This window comes from Tachyglossus aculeatus, chromosome 27 (genome assembly GCF_015852505.1).
Source record: "Tachyglossus aculeatus isolate mTacAcu1 chromosome 27, mTacAcu1.pri, whole genome shotgun sequence".
Taxonomy (NCBI): domain Eukaryota; kingdom Metazoa; phylum Chordata; class Mammalia; order Monotremata; family Tachyglossidae; genus Tachyglossus; species Tachyglossus aculeatus.
Window position 1 is genome coordinate 255,325 of NC_052092.1, and position 20,295 is coordinate 275,619.

Here is a 20,295-nt window from a genome sequence, read left to right on the forward strand (position 1 = left end):
AACTCCTGCCCAACAGACGTGACGCCCCCCGAGCCCCCCAGCACCGCTTCACCCACCCTCCCGCCGTTCACGCGGACCCCAGAGGCTCTTCATTAGAACCAGTTTTTAATTCGACACTCCCTAGTAGGTCACCAGAGGATGATGATGGCATTTGTTAAGCGCTTACTATGTGCCAAGCACCGTTCTAAGCGCTGGGGGAGGTTACAAGGTGATCAAGTCCCACAGGGAGCTCACAGTTTTAACCCCCAGTTCACAGATGAGGTAACTGAGGCCCAGAGAAGCGAAGTGACCTGCCCAAGGTCACCCAGCCGACAGTTGGCAGAGCCGGGATTTGAACCCATGACCTCTGACTCCAAAGCCCGGGCTCTTTCCGCTGAGCCACGCTGCTTCTCCAGAGCGGGGCCCGGAACAACGGTGTAATCGGCAGCGTCTCTTTATAAACAGTCGGGCATCAACGCCTGTCCTTGAAGCTAATACTTTTACAGTCAGTGGTACTTGCTGAGCGTTTACTATGTTCAGAGCACTGTACTAAGCGCTTTATTTTATTTTATTTTGGTAGTATGTTTGGTTTTGTTCTCTGTCTCCCCCTTCTAGACTGTGAGCCCGCTGTTGGGGAGGGACCGTCTCTAGATGTTGCCAGCTTGTACTTCCCAAGCGCTTAGTACAGTGCTCTGCACACAGTAAGCGCTCAATAAATACGATTGATTGATTGATTGATTGGGAGAGGACAACGAAAGGGGTAACTTCAGCCGGCCCGAGACGACTTCCATCGCCGCAGTCGCCCCTGGCCTTCCCCGACTGAACCGTCATTTATTCTTCTCCCGCTCCCTCCTGCGTCACTCTCGCGCTTGGATTCGCGCCCTTTTTTATTCATCCCTCCTGCAGCCTCACAACCCTTACGTCCATAGCCGTAATTCATCGTTGATGACGACGGTGTCTGTTAAGCGCTTACTATGTGCCGAGCACTGTTCTGAGCGCTGGGGTCGATACAGAGTAATCAGGTTGGCCCACGTGGGGCTCACGGTCTTCATCCCCGTTTTACAGGTGCGGTCACTGAGTCACGGAGAACAACGATAGTAATAACGATGGCATTTGTTAAGCGCTTACTGCGTGCCGAGCACTGTTCTAAGCGCCGGGATAGACACAGGGTGATCAGGTTGTCCCACATGGGGCTCACAGAAGCAGCGTGGCTCAGTGGAAAGAGCCTGCACTTTGGAATCAAAGGTCATGGGTTCGAATCCCGGCTCCGCCACTTGTCGGCTGTGTGACTTCGGGCAAGTCACTTCACTTCTCTGGGCCTCAGTTCCCTCATCTGTAAAATGGGGATTAAAACTGTGAGCCCCCCGTAGGACAACCTGATCACCTTGTAACCTCCCCAGCGCTTAGAACGGTGCTTGGCACATAGTAAGTGCTTAACAAATACCATCGTCATTATTATCATCCCCATTTTACAGACGAGGCAACCGAGGTACAGTGAAGTTAAGTGACTTGCCCAAGGTCACCCAGGAGCCAAGTGGCAGGGCCGGGATTAGAACCCACGTCCTCCGGCTGCCAAGCCCGGGCTCTTTCCGCTGAGCCACGCCGCTCCTCCGTTTTTAGACTGTGAGCCCGCTGTTGGGTAGGGACCGTCTCTATGTGTTGCCAATTTGTACCTCCCAAGCGCTTAGTACAGTGCTCTGCACATAGTAAGCGCTCAATAAATACGATGGATGATGATGATCCCAACGTCCTATCTTCTTTACCTTAATGTCCGTCTCCCCCTCTAGACTGTAAGTTGGCTGTGGGCAGGGAACGTGTCCACCAACTCTGATACATTGGACTCTCGCGAGCGCTTAGAACAGTGCTCCGCATTCGTTCAACCGTATTTGTTGAGCGCTTACCGCGTGCAGAGCGCTTGGGAGGTACAAGTTGGCGACCTAGAGGGACGCACGCCGTAAGAGCTCGGTGAATACGATCGGTCGGCCTCGCCCTCCGAACGGGGAGTGTTCTCTTTAGCTTTTCCCCCTTCTTAATTAGCTTCTCCCCCCTTCTTAATCAGCTTTTCCCCCCTCCTTAATCCTCCCCTGGGACCGGCTGAATTCCAGGTGGTCCGGGAGGCGGGTTTTCCGCCGCGGCGACGCTCCCTGGGCCGCTCTTTCCTCCTCCTCCCGCAGATCTGGGACAATGACCTGGCCATCTCCCTGCTGCACAGCTCCAACATGCGACCCTACAACTGGAGCTACACCCAGTTCTCCCAGTTCAACCGGGACGACACGCTGCTCCTCGTGTCCGGGGTCTTCGTGGGACCCCACAACTCCTCTTCGGGAGAGATCGCGGTCATCAGCCTGGGTGAGCCCCCCGGGCCGGGCGCCGGGGACGGACAAGGGGAAAGGAGGGAGATCCTGGGGTGGGCCGGGGCCGTTCCGGGTTCCCTGCGCGGAAGAAGAATGATCATTTTGGTATTTAAGCGCTTACTATGTGCAAAGCACTACTCTAAGCGCCGGTGAGCCGTGGGAGCGGCCTGGCTCAGTGGAAAGAGCCCGGGCTTCGGAGTCAGAGGTCGGGGGTTCATTTAATGATAGCATTTATTAAGCGCTTACTATGTGCGAGGCACTCTTCTAAGCGCTGGGGAGGTCACAAGGTGCTCAGGTTGTCCCACACGGGGCTCACAGCCTTAATCCCCATTTCACAGATGAGGGAACTGAGGCCCAGAGAAGGGACTTGCCCAGCTGGCAATTGGCGGAGCCGGGATTGGAACCCGTGACCTCCGACTCCAAAGCCCGGGCCCTTTCCACCGAGCCGTGCTGCTTCTCTGTCCGCCATCTGTCATCTGTGTAACTCTGGGCGAGTCACTTCACTTCTCCGGGCCTCAGTTCCTTCATCTGGAAAATGGGAAATAAGACCTGATCACGCCGTAACCTCCCCGGCGCTTAGAACAGTGCTTTGCACATAGTAAGCGCTTCATAAATGCCCTTATTATGGCACAGAACCAGGGTGGAGGATGCGGAATCAGTGGGGAAGGATGGGGCCTTCCCGCCTTATGGCCCCGCGGGGGGCTCCGCAGCGCGGGCCTGGAACCCCCGGGGAACGTTCGTCAGTCGGGTGTATTTATTGGACGCCTGGACAGGGTAGTACACTCACCTGCCCGGGTGCCAACCTGGGGGAGACCGGAGACAGGCGTGGCCAGCGGGCATCACACATTCATACATTCATACATTCATACATACATACATACATACATCATACAGGGAGAAGCAGCATGGCTCAGTGGAAAGAGCCCGGGCTTTGAAGTCCGAGATCATAGGTTCGAATCCCGGCTCTGCCCCGTGTCTGCTGTGTGACCTTGGGTAAGTCACTTAACTTCCCTGAGCCTCAGTCACCTCATCTGTAAAACGGGGATTAAGACCGTGAGCCCCGCATGGGCCAACCTCATTACCTCGCTTCCCCTCCCCGGCGCTTAGAACAGTGCTCTGCACATAGTAAGTGCTGAACAAATGCCATCATTAATACATCCAGTCGTATTTATTGAGCGCTTACTGGGTGCAGAGCACTGGACTAAGCGCTTGGGAAGTCCAAGTCGGCAACCCATAGAGACGGTCCCTACCCAACAGCGGGCTCGCAGTCTAGAAGGGGGAGAGGGACAAGGAAACCAAACATGTGGACAGGTGTCAAGTCATCATCATCATCATCAATCGTATTTATTGAGCGCTTACTGTGTGCAGAGCACTGTACTAAGCGCTTGGGCAGTACAAATTGGCAACATGTAGAGACAGTCCCTACCCAACAGTGGGCTCACAGTCTAAAAGGGGGAGACGGAGAACAAAACCAAACATACTGACAAAATAAAATAAATAGAATAGATAGGTACAAATAAAATAAATAAATAGAGTAAAAAAAAAAGTCGTCGGAACAAAACACGAAACACGCGGGAGTGCGCAGAGAGGGGCCGGGTCGCCCAGACCGGTGGCTAGGAGGACGTGAGAAGGCGTCAGTGGGAAGTATATATGTATATATGTTTGTACATATTTATTACTCTATTTATTTTATTTGTACATATCTATTCTATTTATTTTATTTGGTTAGCATGTTTGGTTTTGTTGTCCGTCTCCCCCTTTTCGACTGTGATCCCACTGTTGGGTAGGAACCGTCTCTATATGTTGCCAACTTGGACTTCCCAAGCGCTTAGTCCAGTGCTCTGCACACAGTAAGCGCTCAATAAATACGATTGATTGATCGATTCTTCCTCACTGAAGCCGGAACCGGGCACTGCCGCGACCACCCAAAGACCGGGATCGAGCGCTTAGTACAGTGCTCTGCACACAGTAAGCGCTCAATAAATACGATTGAATGAAGGAATGAATGACCGTGGCTGCTTTTGACCTGGGTGTGTTTGCTCCGGCGCTTAGTACGGTGTTGCGCACAAGAAGCAGCGTGGCTCAGTGGAAGGAGCCCGGGCTTGGGAGACAGAGGTCGTGGGTTCTAATCCCGACTCCGCAACTTGCCGGCTGGGTGACTTGGGGCAGGTCACTTCACTTCTCTGGGCCTCCGTTCCCTCATCTGTAAGAAGCAGAAGCAGAGAAGCAGCGTGGCTCAGTGGAAAGAGCCCGGGCTTGGGAGACAGAGGTCATGGGTTCAAATCCCGGCTCCGCCAGTTGTCAGCTGGGTGACTTTGGGCAGGTCACTTCGCTTCTCTGGGCCTCAGTGACCTCATCTGTAAAATGGGGATTAAGTCTGTGAGCCCCACGTGGGACAACTTGATTACCTTGTATCTACCCCAGCGCTTAGAACACTGCTTTGCACATAGTAAGCGCTTAATAAATGCCATCATTATTATTATTATTATTATAGGAAGCGCTTAATAAATGCCATCATTATTATTATTAAAATGGAGATCAAGACTGTGAACCCCCCGTGGGCCAACCTGATCACTTTGTATCTCCCCCAGCGCTTAGAACAGTGCTTGGCACATAGTAAGCGCTTAATAAATGCCATCATTATTATTATTAAAATGGGGATCAAGACTGTGAGCCCCCCGTGGGCCAACCTGATCACTTTGTATCTCCCCCAGCGCTTAGAACAGTGCTTGGCACATAGTAAGTGCTTAATAAATGCCATCATTATTATTATTAAAATGGGGATCAAGAATGGGAGCCCCACGTGGGCCAACCTGATCACCTTGTATCCCCCCCCAGCGCTTAGAACAGTGCCTGGCACAAGCAAGCGCTTAATAAATGCCATCATCATTATTATTATTAAAATGGGGATGAAGACTGTGAGCCCCCCGTGGGCCAACCTGATCACCTTCGAACAGTGCTTGGCACATAGTAAGTGCTAAACAAATCCCATCATCATCATCATCGTTATTATTATTATTATTATTATTACTGCTACTGCTGGCTCAAGGCGGGGAAGGGGCGGTAGCCTCCCCCCCGTCCTCTCCGGCCTCAGAGTTCATCCATTCATTCGGTCGTATTTACTGAGCGCTTACCGTGTGCAGAGCACTGGACTGAGCGCTTGGGAAGTGCAGGTCGGCAACGTACAGAGACGGTCCCTACCCGACAGCGGGCTCGCGGGGTCGAAACGGGCTCACGGAGTCGGCGCCCACGCCGGGCCCCACGGGCCCCGATTCAGGGGGAAGTGGGCATCGAAAGGGGGCAGAGGGCTCCCTCTCGGGCGCCGTCCCCCCGCCGCCGCCGCCGGTCCCGCCGACTCCCCTCTCTCCCTCCGTCCCTCCTCCGCAGACAACTTTACCCTCCTGTCCCGGGTGCGGAACAAGCCCTACGACGTGTTCGGCTGCTGGCTCAATGAAACCAACCTGATCTCCGGGAACCTGCACCGCATCGGCCACATCACGTCTTGCTCCGTGCTGTGGCTCAACAACGCCTTCCAGGTGAGGCGGGGAGCCGGGCCGGGCCCCCATTTGTCGTCTTGGGGCCCACGGGGGCCACCCTCCCCTCACCCCGGCGGGTCGGGGTCGGGGCCCGGGCGGGCGCGGGCCGGCCTCCCCCCCGGGGGTCCAGCGCCCGTCCCCGTGGCCGCAGGGCGTCGAGTCGGAGAACGTGAACGTGGTGAAGCGGCTGTTCAAGATCCAGAACCTGAACGCCAGCACGATCCGCACGGTGATGGTGGCCGACTGCGGCCGCCACGACTCCCCCGACCTCCTCCTGGACTACGGGGAGCAGCGGGCCGCCGCCGGGCCCTGCCGCGTCTTCGACCTGGGCGACGACGACGACGACGACGACGACGAGGAGGGGGGCCGGCCCAAGCTCCCCGCGGGGGCCGAGGGGCTGCGGCGCTTCTTGGACGACCTCCTGGAGGGGCGCGGGAGGCCCCTCCTCGGCGAGCAGGAGCTGGAGAGCCGAGTGGCGGAGCTGCTGGCCAGGGGCAGGACTAAGCCCCCCGCCGCCGAGCGGGAGGCCGAGAAGAAATATCTGATCTTCACCACTGGCTGCCTCACCTATTCCCCGCACCAGATAGGTAAGGCCACGGGACTCGGGGGACCCCCCGCTCGCCGCCCAGCTCCAGAACCTGGGGATTGGATCGGGAGGGAGGGAGGGCGACCCGCGGACCGCTGCGGAATCGGTGGATAAGGCCCCCCAAGGGCCCGGCTTTGGTTCCCCGGGGCTGCCCGCCCAGGGTTCCCAGCTCTCCGGCGGGCCGGGGGTGAAATAACGGAAAAGCCGGGGCGGGGGCCGTCGTCCTCTCGGAGCACCTGCCGACGAAACCCTGGGCGGCGACGCGGGCCGACGGGAAGAGCCCGGGCCTGGGAATCGGAGGACCTGGGTTCCGATTCCGGCTCCGCCTCTCGCCCGCTGGGTGTCACCTTGGGTAAGTCACTCCTCTGTGCCTCGGTTGCCTCCTCCGTAAAATAATAATAATAATAATAACGGCGTTTATTAAGCGCTTTCTACGCGCCAAGCACCGTTCTAATAACAATAATAATAATGACGGCATTTGTTAAGCGCTTACTATGTGCAAAGCACTGTTCAATCAATCAATCAATCGTATTTATTGAGCGCTTACTACGTGCAGAGCACTGTACTAAGCGCTTGGGAAGTACAAATTGGCATCACGTAGAGACAGTCCCTACCCAACAGTGGGCTCACAGTCTAAAAGGGGGAGACAGAGAACAGAACCAAACAGACCAACAAAATGAAATAAGTAGGATAGAAATGTACAAGTAAAATAAATAAATAAATAAATAAATAGAGTAATAAATATGTACAACCATATATCCATCTATACAGGTGCTGTGGGGAAGGGAAGGAGGTAAGACGGGGGGATGGAGAGGGGGACGAGGGGGAGAGGAAAGAAGGGGCTCAGTCTGGGAAGGCCTCCTGGAGGAGGTGAGCTGTTCTAAGCTCACTGTTCTAAGCACTGGGGGGATACAAGGTGATCTGGTTGGCCCACGTGGGGCTCACAGTCTTAATCCCCATTTTGCAGATGAAGGAACTGAGGCTCAGAGAAGTTAAGTGACTTGCCCGAGGTCACACAGCAGACACGTGGAGGAGCCGGGATTCGAACCCATGACCTCTGACTCCAAAGCCCGGGCTCTTTCCACTGAGCCGCACTGCTTCTCTAAAATACGATGACGTTTGTTAAGCGCTCACTATGTGCAAAGCCCTGTTCTAAGCGCCGGGGGGGATACGGTGTGATCAAGTTGTCCCACGTGGGGCTCACAGTCTTAATCCCCATTTTACAGATGAGGGAACTGAGGCTCAAAGAAGTTAAAGTGACTTGCCCAAGGTCACACAGCAGACACGTGGAGGAGCCGGGATTCGAACCCATGACCTCCGACTCTAAAGCCCGGGCTCCTTCCACTGAGCCACGCTGCTGGGGAGGTTACAGGGGGATCAGGTGGTCCCACGGGGGGCTTACCTTACGGGCTTCATGGAGATGGCGGGATGGGGGGCCCGAGCGGCCCCGCGGGAGGCGGCCCAGCGGCGATTTCCAAAACTGGGCCACGAAGGTTTTCCCGGCACTCCCGGGTGTCCCCGGAGCACTCTTCCCCCGTCCGGGGAACGCTTCGGGATGGCGGCTCCGGAAGCGGAGGACAGCACGGCGGGGAATGGATCGGATACCGGCCGCATCGGGCCTCGATACCAACGGGAGAGCCCAACCGGCCAGCGGATTTGGAAGGGGGCGGGGGCGGCGGGAGCAGGGAGGGCTTCACGGAGGCGTCCTCCAAGATGGTCTGAGTCGGGGGGGCTCCGGGAGCCCGCTGGACGCTAGTCGCACGTGAGGTTTAGGAAGAGGAGGAATTGGAAAAGCCAGGACACCGTGGATGAAATAACGGAAAAGTTGGGCAGGGGGAGTCGTCCTCGTAGATATATTGCAGATTATAATAATAATGACGGCATTTATTAAGCACTTACTATGTGCAAAGCACTGTTCAAAGCGCTGGATGAAACCTTGGGCAGCAACGCGGGCTAATGGAAGGAGCCTGAGTCAGAGGACCTGGGTTCGGATTCCGGCTCCGCCTCTTGCCCGCTGGGTGTCACCTTGGGTAAATCACTCCTCTGTGCCTCGGTTACCTCCTCTGTAAAGTAATAATAATAATAATAATGGCATTTATTAAGCGCTTACTATGTGCCAAGCACCGTTCTAAGCGCCGGGGAGGTTACGAGGTGATCCGGTTGTCCCACGGAGGGGGGCTCACGGTCTTCATCCCCATTTTCCAGATGAGGTCACTGAGGCCCAGAGAAGTGAAGTGACCTGCCCAAAGTGGGGATTAAGATGGTGACCCCCATGTGAGGCGGGGACTGGGTCCAACCTGATTAGCTTGTATCTATCCCAGTGCTTAGCGCGGTGATGGGCACATAGTAAGCGCTTAACTAAATACCATTTTTTTTTTAAAAGATGCCTCGATAGACCAGGGGGAATCTCATTTTACTGAGAATAAGCGGGCCCAGAAGAAGGCAGAGAAAAGTTAATATCGGATGATGGTCTAATAATAACCATAATAATAATGATGGCATTTATTAAGCACTTACTATGTGCAAAGCACTGCTCTAAGCGCTGGGGAGGTTACAAGGTGATCCAATGGTTCCCCCCGGGGGGCGCACAGTCTTCATCCCCATTTTCCAGATGAGGTCACGGAGGCCCAGGGAAGTGAAGTGACTTGCCCAAAGTCACCCAGCAGATGTGTGGCGGAGCCGGGATTCGAACCCATGACCTCCGACTCCCAAGCCCGGGCTCTTCCCACTGAGCCACGCTGCTAGTCTAATGAATCGCCAACTTGCTTAGAATTAAAGCAGCGGTGTACTTCCCAAGCGCTTAGTACAGCGCTCTGCACACAGTAAGCGCTCAGTAAATACGATTGAATGAATGAATGAAGGGTTGTCCAGTCCAGTGTAGAGCTCACAGTCTAGAAGGGGAGACGGATATGGACATTCATTCATTCATTGATTCAATCGTATTTATTGAGCGCTTACTGTGTGCAGAGCACTGTACTAAGCGCTTGGGAAATGCAGGTCGGCAACGTATCGAGACGGTCCCTACCCAACAACGGGCTAGTAGGGGGTGAATAAAAGGTACAGATAATAATAATAATAATAATGATGATGATGATGGCATTTGTTAAGCGCCTAACTATGTGCAGAGCACTGGTCTAAGTGCTGGGGAGGATACAAGGCGATCAGGTCGTCCCACGGGGGGCTCACAGGCTTCATCCCCATTTTGCAGATGAGGGAACTGAGGCCCAGTGAAGTGACTTGACCAAAGTCCCACAGCTGACAAGTGGCGGAGCCGGGATTTGAACCCGTGACCTCCGACTCCAAAGCCCGGGCTCTTTCCACTGAGCCACAAATATAACGAGAAATTTGACCCCTTTTAGGCTGTCCAAAGTTTGATTTCATTTTGGAGGGAAGAGTCAATTGGAATTTATTGACGTCTGTCTCCCCCTCTAAACCGTAAGCCCGTTATGGGCAGGGAACGTACCTACTAATTCTGCTGTACTCTCCCAAGCGCTTAGTACAGTGCTCTGCACATAGTACACCCTCGATAAATACGATTGATGGATTGAATTTGAAGACCGCTGTCATTTTGGTGTTCGAATTTAGATCATCATCAATCATCAATCGCATTTATTGAGCGCTTACTATGTGCAGAGCACTGTACTAAGCGCTTGGGAAGTACAAATTGGCAACATATACAGTCCCTACCCAACAGTGGGCTCACAGTCTAAAAGGGGGAGACAGAGAACAAAACCAAACATACTAACAAAATAAAATAAATAGAATAGATATGTACAAGTAAAATAGTAATAATAATGGTATTTGGTAAGCGCTATTCTAAGCGCTGGGGGGGATACAAAGGTAATCAAGTTGTCCCACGGGGGGCCCACGGTCTTCATCCCCGTTTTACAGATGAGGTCACTGAGGCACAATGAAGTGGCTCGCCCAAAGTCACACAGCTGACAGGTGGCGGAGTCGGGATTTGAACCCACGACCTCCGATTCCCACGCCCGGGCCCTTTCCACTGAGCCACGCTGCTTCTCTAGACCGTAAGCTCCTTGTGGGCAGGGAAGACGTCCACCAACTCTTTGTGCCTAGCGCTTAGTACAGTGCTCTGCGCACAGTAAGCACTCGGTAAATCTTTGGTTTTAAAAAAAAAAATGTTACTGCCCTCAGTGATCCCGCCACAGGAAGGGAAAAAGCTGCTTGGAGGAGGAAAAAAAGAAAGTGGAGGCGGGAAAATCCAGAGCCTACTTGGATGTCTCCATGTTTTGTCGCCTGTCTCCCGCTTCTAGACCGCGAGCCCGTTGTTGGGAAGGGACCGTCTCTAGATGTTGCCGACTTGGACTTCCCAAGCGCTCAGTACAGTGCTCTGCACACAGTAAGCGCTCAATAAACACGACTGAATGAATGAGTGAACGAACTGGGGCCTGAGGGATGGAAACTCCAGGGGCTCGAGGCAATTAAGTCTTGATCAATCCCCCGTTCCCGGTCATTTAATAATAACGATGATGGCATTTGTTAAACGCTTACTCTGTGCAAAGCCCTGTTCTAAGCACTGGGGAGGTTCCCAGGTGATCAGGTGGTCCCACGGGGGGGCTCACAGTCTTCATCCCCATTTTCCCATTTTCCAGATGGGGGAACTGAGGCCCGGAGAAGTGAAGTGACTCGCCCAAAGTCACACAGCTGACAAGCGGCGGAGCCGGCATTTGAACCCGTGACCTCTGACTCCCAAGCCCGGGCCACGCTGCTTCTCTAGTGTCAGAATTGCATTTTGGAGGAGAGACTGAGGCGGACAGACCCTCTAGGCTGTCCGAAGGGAAAAGTCAATCAATCAATCAATCAATCGTATTTATTGAGCGCTTACCGTGTGCAGAGCACTGTACTAAGCGCTTGGGAAGTCCAAGTTGGCAACATATCGAGGCGGTCCCTACCCAACAGTGGGCTCACAGGCTAGAAGGGGGAGACAGAGAACAAAACCAAACATATTAACAAAATAAAATAAGTAGAATAGATATGTACAAGTAAAATAGAGTAATAAATCCGTACAAATATATATATACATCAATCAGTCAATCAATCGTATTTATTGAGCGCTTACTGTGTGCAGAACACTGTACTAAGCGCTTGGGAAGGCCAAGTTGGCAACATATCATCATCATCATCAATCGTATTTATTGAGCGAGAAGGGGAGCCCGAGGAAACCCGGAAAGTGGGTCAAAAGTGAGTCCGGCTGTGGCTTTCAGGCCATCGGTGGCATTTATTGAGCGCCTACTGTGTGAGTACGATACAGTAGAATTGGCAGACAAGTTCCCCGCCCACAGTGAGCTTACAGTCCGGAGGGGGAGACGGGCGTTAATATAATTAAAAGGAAGCCCCGTGGCTCAATGGAGAGATCCCAGGACTGGGAGTTGGAGGACCCGGATTCTAGCCCGGTTCTGTCCGTTGGGTGACTTCGGGGCCGGTCACTTAACTTCTCTGTGCCTCAGTTTCCTCCTCTGCGAAACGGAGAGTCAGTGCTTCATCTGTGGCCCAGAAGGGGGGACCGCGCCGGAGGGGCGGGCTCGGTTGGGTGGTGCAACTTAGCAACAGAGAGAGACCATCCGCTGTATATATGTATGTACATATTTATTACTCTATATATTTTACTTGTACATATCTATTCTATTTTATTTTGTTAATAGGTTTGGTTTTGTTCTCTGTCTCAATCCATCAATCAATCAATCGTATTTATTGAGCGCTTACTATGTGCAGAGCACTGTACTAAGCGCTTGGGAAGTACAAATTGGCATCACATAGAGACAGTCCCTACCCAACAGTGGGCTCACAGTCTAAAAGGGGGAGACAGAGAACAGAACCAAACAGACCAACGAAATAAAATAAGTAGGATAGAAATGTACAGGTAAAATAAATAAATAAATAAATAAATAAATAGAGTAATAAATATGTACAACCATATAGACATATATACAGGTGCTGTGGGGAAGGGAAGGAGGTAAGATGGGGGGGATGGAGAGGGGGACGAGGGGGAGAGGAAAGAAGGGGCTCCCACTGTTGGGTAGGGACTGTCTCTATGTGTTGCCAACTTGTACTTCCCAATCAATCAATCAATCAATCAATCAATCGTATTTATTGAGCGCTTACTATGGGCAGAGCACTGTACTAAGCGCTCGGGAAGTACAAATTGGCATCACGTAGAGACAGTCCCTACCCAACAGTGGGCTCACAGTCTAAAAGGGGGAGACAGAGAACAGAACCAAACATACCAACAAAATAAAATAAGTAGGATAGAAATGTACAAGTAAAATAAATAAATAAATAGAGTAATAAATATGTACAACCATATATACATATATACAGGTGCTGTGGGGAAGGGAAGGAGGTAAGATGGGGGGGATGGAGAGGGGGACGAGGGGGAGAGGAAAGAAGGGGCTCCCACTGTTGGGTAGGGACTGTCTCTATGTGTTGCCAACTTGTACTTCCCAAGCGCTTAGCCCAGTGCTCCGCACACAGTAAGCGCTCAATAAATACGATTGGTGACGATCCCCGTCCTCAGCGGGCTCACGGGCTAGAAGGGGGGGACCAGGCTGGAGGGGTGGGCTCGGCTGGGTGGTCTTGGACTCTGCTGGAGGATGGAGACGTAGAGCGGCCCCGGAGGGTCAGGGGCTCGGGTGGGGGCTCCTCGAGCTAACGGGGCGGTGGGGAAGGAGCAATAAGGCAGCGCGGCTCAGTGGAAAAGAGCCCGGGCTTTGGAGTCGGAGGTCATGGGTTCGAATCCAGTTGCCAGCTGGGTGACTTTGGGCGAGTCACTTCACTTCTCTGGGCCTCAGTTACCTCATCTGTCCAATGGGGATTAAGACTGGGAGCCCCCTGTGGGACAACCTGGTCACCTTGTAACCTCCCCAGCGCTTAGAACAGTGCTTTGCACATAGTAAGCGCTTAATAAATGCCATCATTATTATTATATTATTTAAAAAGCGTCCCACATGGCCCGAGGGGCGCGCTTCCCACCACACGGGGATTTTCCTTCGCCTTCAGGGAAATTAAAATGAAAAGAAGACTCGCGGTTCCCTTCGGGGAAATTAAAATGAAAAGGAGACTCGCGGTTCCTGCTGGGCTGACTCGGGGGAAGCCCAGAGACGCCCTCCGATGATAATGATGATGATGATGATAATAATAGTAATTGAGGCATTTGGTAAGCTCTCACTATGTGCCAAGCACCGGGAGATAAAAGCATCGGGGGCCACACGGGGCTCACAGCCAACGGGGGAGGGAGAACAGGTTTCGACCCGTCGTTTCGCCGATGAGGGAACTGAGGCCTGGAGAAGTTAATAATAATGGCATTTTAACAAATGGCGCTTAACAAATGCCATTATTATTATTATTATTATTTTATTAAGCGTTTACTCTGTGCCAAGCACTGTTCTATGCGCTGGGGAGGATACAAGGTGATCGGGTTGTCCCACTTGGGGCTCCCGGTCTTCATCCCCATTTTCCAGATGAGCGAACGGAGGCACAGAGAAGTGAAGTGACTTGCCCCAAGTCACACAGCTGACACTTGGCAGAGCGGGGATTTGAACCCAGGACCTCTGACTCCAAAGCCCGGGTTCTTTCCACTGGGCCACGCTGCTTCCCCAAGTTACAGCAGATAAGTGGCAGAGCTGGGATTTGATTGGATTAACAAATACCATTATTATTATTATCATTATTATTATTATTAATTACCACTACCCGGGTCTCCTGATTTGCAGGCCTGGGCTCTTCCCACTAGGCCACTCTGAGAAGCAGCGTGGCTCAGTGGAAAGAGCCCGGGCTTGGGAGTCTGAGGTCGCGGGTTCAAATCCCGGCTCCACCACTTGTCAGCTGGGTGACTTTGGGCAGGTCACTTCGCTTCTCTGGGCCTCAGTGACCTCATCTGTAAAATGGGGATTAAGTCTGTGAGCCCCACGTGGGACAACTTGATTACCTTGTATCTACCCCAGCGCTTAGAACACTGCTTTGCACATAGTAAGCGCTTAATAAATGCCATCATTATTATTATTATTATTATTATTTTCTGGCCTTCCAACCCTCCTGGAGAGAGGGATCTGCAGTCCTGCACCATTTTTCCTCCTCCTCCTCCTCACCTTCCTCCTCAGGGGTCCAGCAGATCCTGCCCCACTTCTCCTCAAGAGTCAAACATCGTTCCCCCCCCACCCCCCCACTTCTTCTCCCCCACTTCCTCCTCCTCCTCCTCCTCCTCCTCCTCTCTGGGGGTCAGAGGAGATCCTACCCCACCTCTCCTCCTCCTCCTCTCTGGGGGTCAGAGGAGATCCTACCCCACCTCTCCTCCTCCTCCTCCTCTCTGGGGGTCAGAGATCCCACCCCACCTCTCCTCCTCCTCCTCCTCTCTGGGGGTCAGAGATCCCACCCCACCTCTCCTCCTCCTCCTCCTCCTCTCTGGGGGTCAGAGATCCCATCCCACCTCTCCTCCTCCTCCGCTCTGGGGATCAAAGGAGAACCCACCCCACCTCTCCTCCTCCTCCTCTCTGGGGGTCAAGGAGATCCCACCCCACCTCTCCTCTTCCTCTTCGTCTCTGGGAGTCAGAGGAGATCCCACCCCACCTCTCCTCCTCCTCTCTGGGGGTCAGGGAATCCCACCCCACCTCTCCCCCTCTCTGGGGGTCAAGGAGATCCCACCCCACCTCTCCTCCTCCTCCTCTTCGTCTCTGGGGGGGTCAGAGGAGATCCCACCCCACCTCTCCTCCTCTTTTCAGGGGGTCAGAGGACATCCCAACCCACCTCTCCTCATCCTCCTCCTCCTCTCTTGGGGTCAGAGGATCCCACCCCACCTCTCCTCCTCCTCCTCCTCCTCCTCCTCCTCTCTGGGGGTCAGAGGAGAACCCACCCCACCTCTCCTCTTCCTCCTCCTCCTCCTCTCTGGGGGTCAGAGGAGATCCCATCCCACCTCTCCTCCTCCTCCTCTCTGGGGATCAGAGGAGATCCCACCCCACCTCTCCTCCTCCTCCTCTCTGGGGGTCAGAGGAGATCCCATCCCACCTCTCCTCCTCCTCCTCCTCCTCTCTAGGGGTCAGAGATCCCACCCCACCTCTCCTCCTCCTCCTCTCTGGGGGTCAGAGGAGATCCCACCCCACCTCTCCTCCTCCTCCTCCTCCTCCTCCTCCTCCTCTCTGGGGGTCAGAGGAGATCCCACCTCTCCTCGCCCTCCTCCTCCTCCTCCTCCTCTCTGGGTGTTCAAAGGAGATCCCACCCCACCTCTCCTCCTTCTCCTCCTCCTCCTCTCTTGGGGTCAGAGGATCCCACCCCACCCCTCCTCCTCCTCCTCCTCCTCTCTGGGGGTCAGAGGAGATCCTATCCCACCTCTCCTCCTCCTCCTCCTCCTCCTCCTCCTCTCTGGGGGTCAGAGGAGATCCTATCCCACCTCTCCTCCTCCTCCTCCTCCTCCTCCTCCTCTCTGGGGGTCAGAGATCCCACCCCACCTCTCCTCCTCTTCCTCTCTGGGGATCAGAGGAGATCCCACCCCACCTCTCCTCCTCCTCCTCCTCCTCCCTGGGGGTCAGAGGAGATCCCACCCCACCTCTCCTCCCCCTCCTCCTCCCCCCCCCCCAGGGATCAAACAGATCCTGCCCCACCAGATGACCACGGCAGGGCCGGTCCTCGGAGAGGAGCGGCGGTCCGACGAGTTTTTCGACTCCCTGGACCACGTGATCGACGTGCACGGGCACATCATCGGGATGGGCCTGTCGCCCGACCAGAGGTAGGGCTCCCCCCCGGCCCACCCCGACCCCGCCAGCCGGGCCCCCGGGGGAGGGGGCCGGGCGCCCCCCGGCCCGCCGGCCCGCCCGCCCGCCCGTCACCGAATCCCCCGCGGCTCCGCCCCAAGGTACCTGTACGTCAACAGCCGGTCCTGGCCCGGCGGGTCGGTGGTGTCCGACCCGATGCACCCGCCGCCCATCGCCGAGGAGATCGACCTGCACGTGTTCGACCTGAAGACCATGCGGGAGGTGAAGCGGGCTCTGAGGGCCCACCGGGCCTACACCCCCAATGACGAGTGCTTCTTCATCTTCCTCGACGTCAGCAGGGACTTCGTCGCCAGGTAGGCCCAAGGGGCCGCGCCTCAGACCGGCCCCGGTGCCCACTCGAGGGGAACGGGAGGGAAGTTGGCCAGCGGATCCAGTGCCCTTCTCCTTTCCCAACCACTTAGTACAGCGCTCTGCCCACGGGGAGCGCCCAATAAATGCCATCGGCCGGTCGGCTCCCTTCCCTGGCGGCCCCCGTGCCCACTCGAGGGGAACGGGAGGGAGGTTGGCCAGCGGATCCAGTGCCGTTCTCCTTTCCCAACCACTTAGTACAGCGCTGTGCCCACGGTGAGCGCCCAATAAATGCCATCGGCCGGTCAGCTCCCTTCCCTGGCTGCCCCCGTGCCCACTCGAGGGGTACGGGAGGGAAGTTGGCCAGCGGATCCAGTGCCGTTCTCCTTTCCCAACCACTTAGTACAGCGCTCAGCCCACGGGGAGCGCCCAATAAATGCCATCGGCCGGTCAGCTCCCTTCCCTGGCTGCCCCCGTGCCCACTCGAGGCGTACGGGAGGGAAGTTGGCCAGCGGATCCAGTGCCGTTCTCCTTTCCCAACCACTTAGTACAGAGCTCTGCCCACGGGGAGCGCCCAATAAATGCCATCGGCCGGTCGGCTCCCTTCCCTGGCTGCCCCCGTGCCCACTCGAGGGGAACGGGAGGGAGGTTGGCCAACTTCTAGAGAAGCAGCGGGGCTCAGTGGAAAGAGCCCGGGCTTTGGAGTCAGAAGTCACGGGTTCAAATCCCGACTCCCCCACTTAGCTGGGTGACTTCGGGCAGGTCATTTAACTTCTCTGGGCCTCAGTTCCCTCATCTGGAAAATGGGGGCGAAGACTGTGAGCCCCCCCGTGGGACGACCCGATCACCTTGTAACCTCCCCGGTGCTTAGAACAGTGCTTGGCACGTAGTAAGCGCTTAGTGGAAAGAGCACGGGCTTTGGGGTCAGAGGTCATGGGTTCGAATCCCAACTCCGCCACATGTCTGCTGTGTGGCCTTGGGCAAGTCACTTAACTTCTCGGAGCCTCAGTTCCCTCATCTGGAAAATGGGGGCGAAGACTGTGAGCCCCCCCGTGGGACGACCCGATCACCTTGTAACCCCCCCAGTGCTTAGAACAGTGCTTGGCACGTAGTAAGCGCTTAGTGGAAAGAGCCCGGGCTTTGGGGTCAGAGGTCATGGGTTCGAATCCCAACTCCGCCACATGTCTGCTGTGTGACCTTGGGCAAGTCACTTAACTTCTCCGAGCCTCAGTTCCCTCAGCTGTAAAATGGGGGTTAAGACCGTGAGCCCCACTTGGGGCAACTTGATCACCTTGTATCCCCCCCAGCGCTTAGAACGGTGCTCTGCACATAGTAAGCTCTAAGCGCTTAGTACAGTGCTCTGCACATAGTAAGCGCTCAATAAATGCGATTGATGATGATGAACAAATGCCATCATTATTATTATTACTAATAACTGATCCAGTGCCATTCTCCTTTCCCAACCACTTAGTACAGCGCTCTGCCCACGGGGAGGGCTCGATAAACGCCGTCGGCCAGTCTACTCCCCCAGCCTTCCGTCTGACCGATAGAGGGTAACCCCCCTGGGGGCAGGGCATGAGTGTTTCCACCAGCGCTTTACAGGAATAATAATAACGACGGCATTTCTTAAGTGCTTACTATGTGCGGAGCACTGCTCTAAGCGCCAGGGAGGTCACGTGGCTCAGTGGAAAGAGCCCGGGCTTTGGAGCCAGAGGTCATGGGTTCCAATCCCGGCTCCGCCAATTGTCAGCTGGGTGACTTCGGGCAAGTCACTTCTCTGGGCCTCAGTTCCCTCATCCGTAAAATGGGGATGAAGACCGTGAGCCCCCCGCGGGACAGCCTGATCACCTTGGATCTCCCCGGCACTTGGAAGAGTGCTCGGCACATAGTAAGCGCTTAATTATTATTATTATTACAAGGTCATCAGGTTGTCCCCACGGGGGGCTCCCAGTTTTAATCCCCGTGTTCCAGACGAGGTCACCGAGGCACAGGGAGGTGAAGCGACTTGCCCAAAGTCACGCGGCCGACAGTTGACGGAGCCCCCGACCTCTGCCAACCTGTGCTTCCCAAGCGCTTAGTCCGGCGCTCTGCACACCGTAAGCGCTCGATAAATAGGAATGAACGAACGGCCCCAAAGCCCGGGCTCTTTCCACGGAGCCCCGCCGCGGTGTCCGACGCGGGCGCCCAGTAGATAGGGCGCGGTGGGGGGGGGGCGTTGGAGCCGTCCCCCGCCCCGCTCCGCCGTCGGGCCCGGGGGCTCCCGGGGGGAAGGGCCGCGGGCCTGACCCCCCTCGTCCCGTCCGGCCGGCAGCGGCGCGGAGGACCGGCACGGCTACGTCTGGGACCGCCACTACGACATCTGCCTGGCCAAACTCCAGCACGACGACGTGGTCAACTCGGTGGCCTTCAGCCCCGCGGACCAGGAGCTCCTGCTGAGCGCCAGCGACGACGGCACCATCAAGGCCTGGCGCTCCCCCCGCGTGGTGCGCGTGGGCCGGCCGCCGCGCCCCCGGGCCCCCGGGCCCCTCTTCTCCTGGCTCCTGGCTCCTTCCCCGCCGCCGGATCCGGCCTCTCCCTCGTTTCCGAGCGGCTCCTGAAGGCCCGGGAGCGGGGGCGTGGAGCGGACGCGCCGGGCCGGGGCTCGCCCGCTTCCTCCGGGAGACCCGCGGCCCCTCGGAAGGTGGCCGGACCGTAACCCGCCGGGCCTTCGGAGACGCGCCTTCCGACCTCCGCGCCGGGGTCGCCGCGAAGGGTTTTGCTTTCAGAAACTGCCGCCCCCGTCCCCTCCCTCCTGACCTCGGAAGACGGGCCGGAGCGCGGGTGGGTTTCCCGTCCGTGTCTCGTCTTGGAGGTTCCCCAAAGCTCGTCTGGTCCGAGGGAGGCGGGAAAGTGGACGGCCTCACGTCCCTTAGCGCGGCACGAGTGTCCCAATCGTCCATCGGCGGTGGAAGCGTAGCCCCACGGGAGAAGAAACCACTCGGACGGTGGGGCTTCCTTTCACCTCGGTTCCGTCCGTGACACCGGAGAAGAAACCACTCGGACGGTGGGGCTTCCTTTCACCTCGGTTCCGTCCGTGACACCGGAGAAGAAACCACTCGGACGGTGGGGCTCCCTTTCACCTCGGTTCCGCCCGCGACACCGACGGAGCTCGACGCTCCGCGTTTCGCCGTTTCCCGGATCTCGAAAGAGACCGCCGTCCCCGCCGAACCGGGGGAGAAGCCCGCGCCCTCCTTTGACGGGATCGTTTTTGAAGCCCGGCCCGGGCGTCTGCGCCGTCTCTCCGAGCGAGAGCGCGGCAGTGGATGTTCGGGCCTTTTTCTGCTCCCAGATCCCGGGGTCGCGGACAAGGAAATCCGGAACTTCTAGTTCGTTTTTCTTGCGTGTGTGTGTGTTCACGACACCCCCGTTGCCTTCACGCCCCGCCGGGAGGGAGCCCTTACCCCTCTATGTCGGACTTTACCCGCCCTTCCTCGCTCCCTAACTTATTCTGACCACCAGCCGGCTGCCCTCTGCCTGGTTTTCCTGTTAGATGGGCACTGGCCTCCTCGGGGAAGCGGGGTGCGGGCGATGGGGGGGAACCATCCCTCTCCTTTGCTCCTTTCGGCTGGGCCCCCAGGGGCCCACGTGGCAATCACGCTGCATGTACCCCCTTCTAGTGCCTCGGAGTGTCGGTTTCTCACAACCTCACTGAATAAAACCCACCTCAAGCGCCTCTACGGTCTCGGCCCCGTAACGGAAACGGGGGCTCCGGATGCCCGCGAGACACCTCA

The 20,295-nt window shown here is 56.0% G+C and overlaps 1 protein-coding gene across 3 annotated transcripts in view; it reads left to right on the forward strand.

Annotated features, from left to right (window-relative positions):
- Positions 1–20,235, forward strand: part of FBXW5 (F-box and WD repeat domain containing 5) — a 44,024-nt gene extending 23,789 nt beyond the window's left edge. For 2 of the 3 annotated variants that reach the window (XM_038767765.1, XM_038767766.1), the window contains exons 5-10: positions 2,154–2,328; positions 5,721–5,869; positions 6,021–6,456; positions 16,044–16,191; positions 16,318–16,530; positions 18,837–20,235. In XM_038767765.1, the coding sequence (XP_038623693.1) occupies positions 2,154–2,328; positions 5,721–5,869; positions 6,021–6,456; positions 16,044–16,191; positions 16,318–16,530; positions 18,837–19,122 (1,407 nt within the window). In that variant the 3' untranslated portion in view covers positions 19,123–20,235. The remainder of the gene's footprint in view (positions 1–2,153; positions 2,329–5,720; positions 5,870–6,020; positions 6,457–16,043; positions 16,192–16,317; positions 16,531–18,836) is intronic. The other variant, XM_038767767.1, reaches the window with a different exon arrangement.
- Positions 20,236–20,295: the final 60 nt, after the last annotated feature.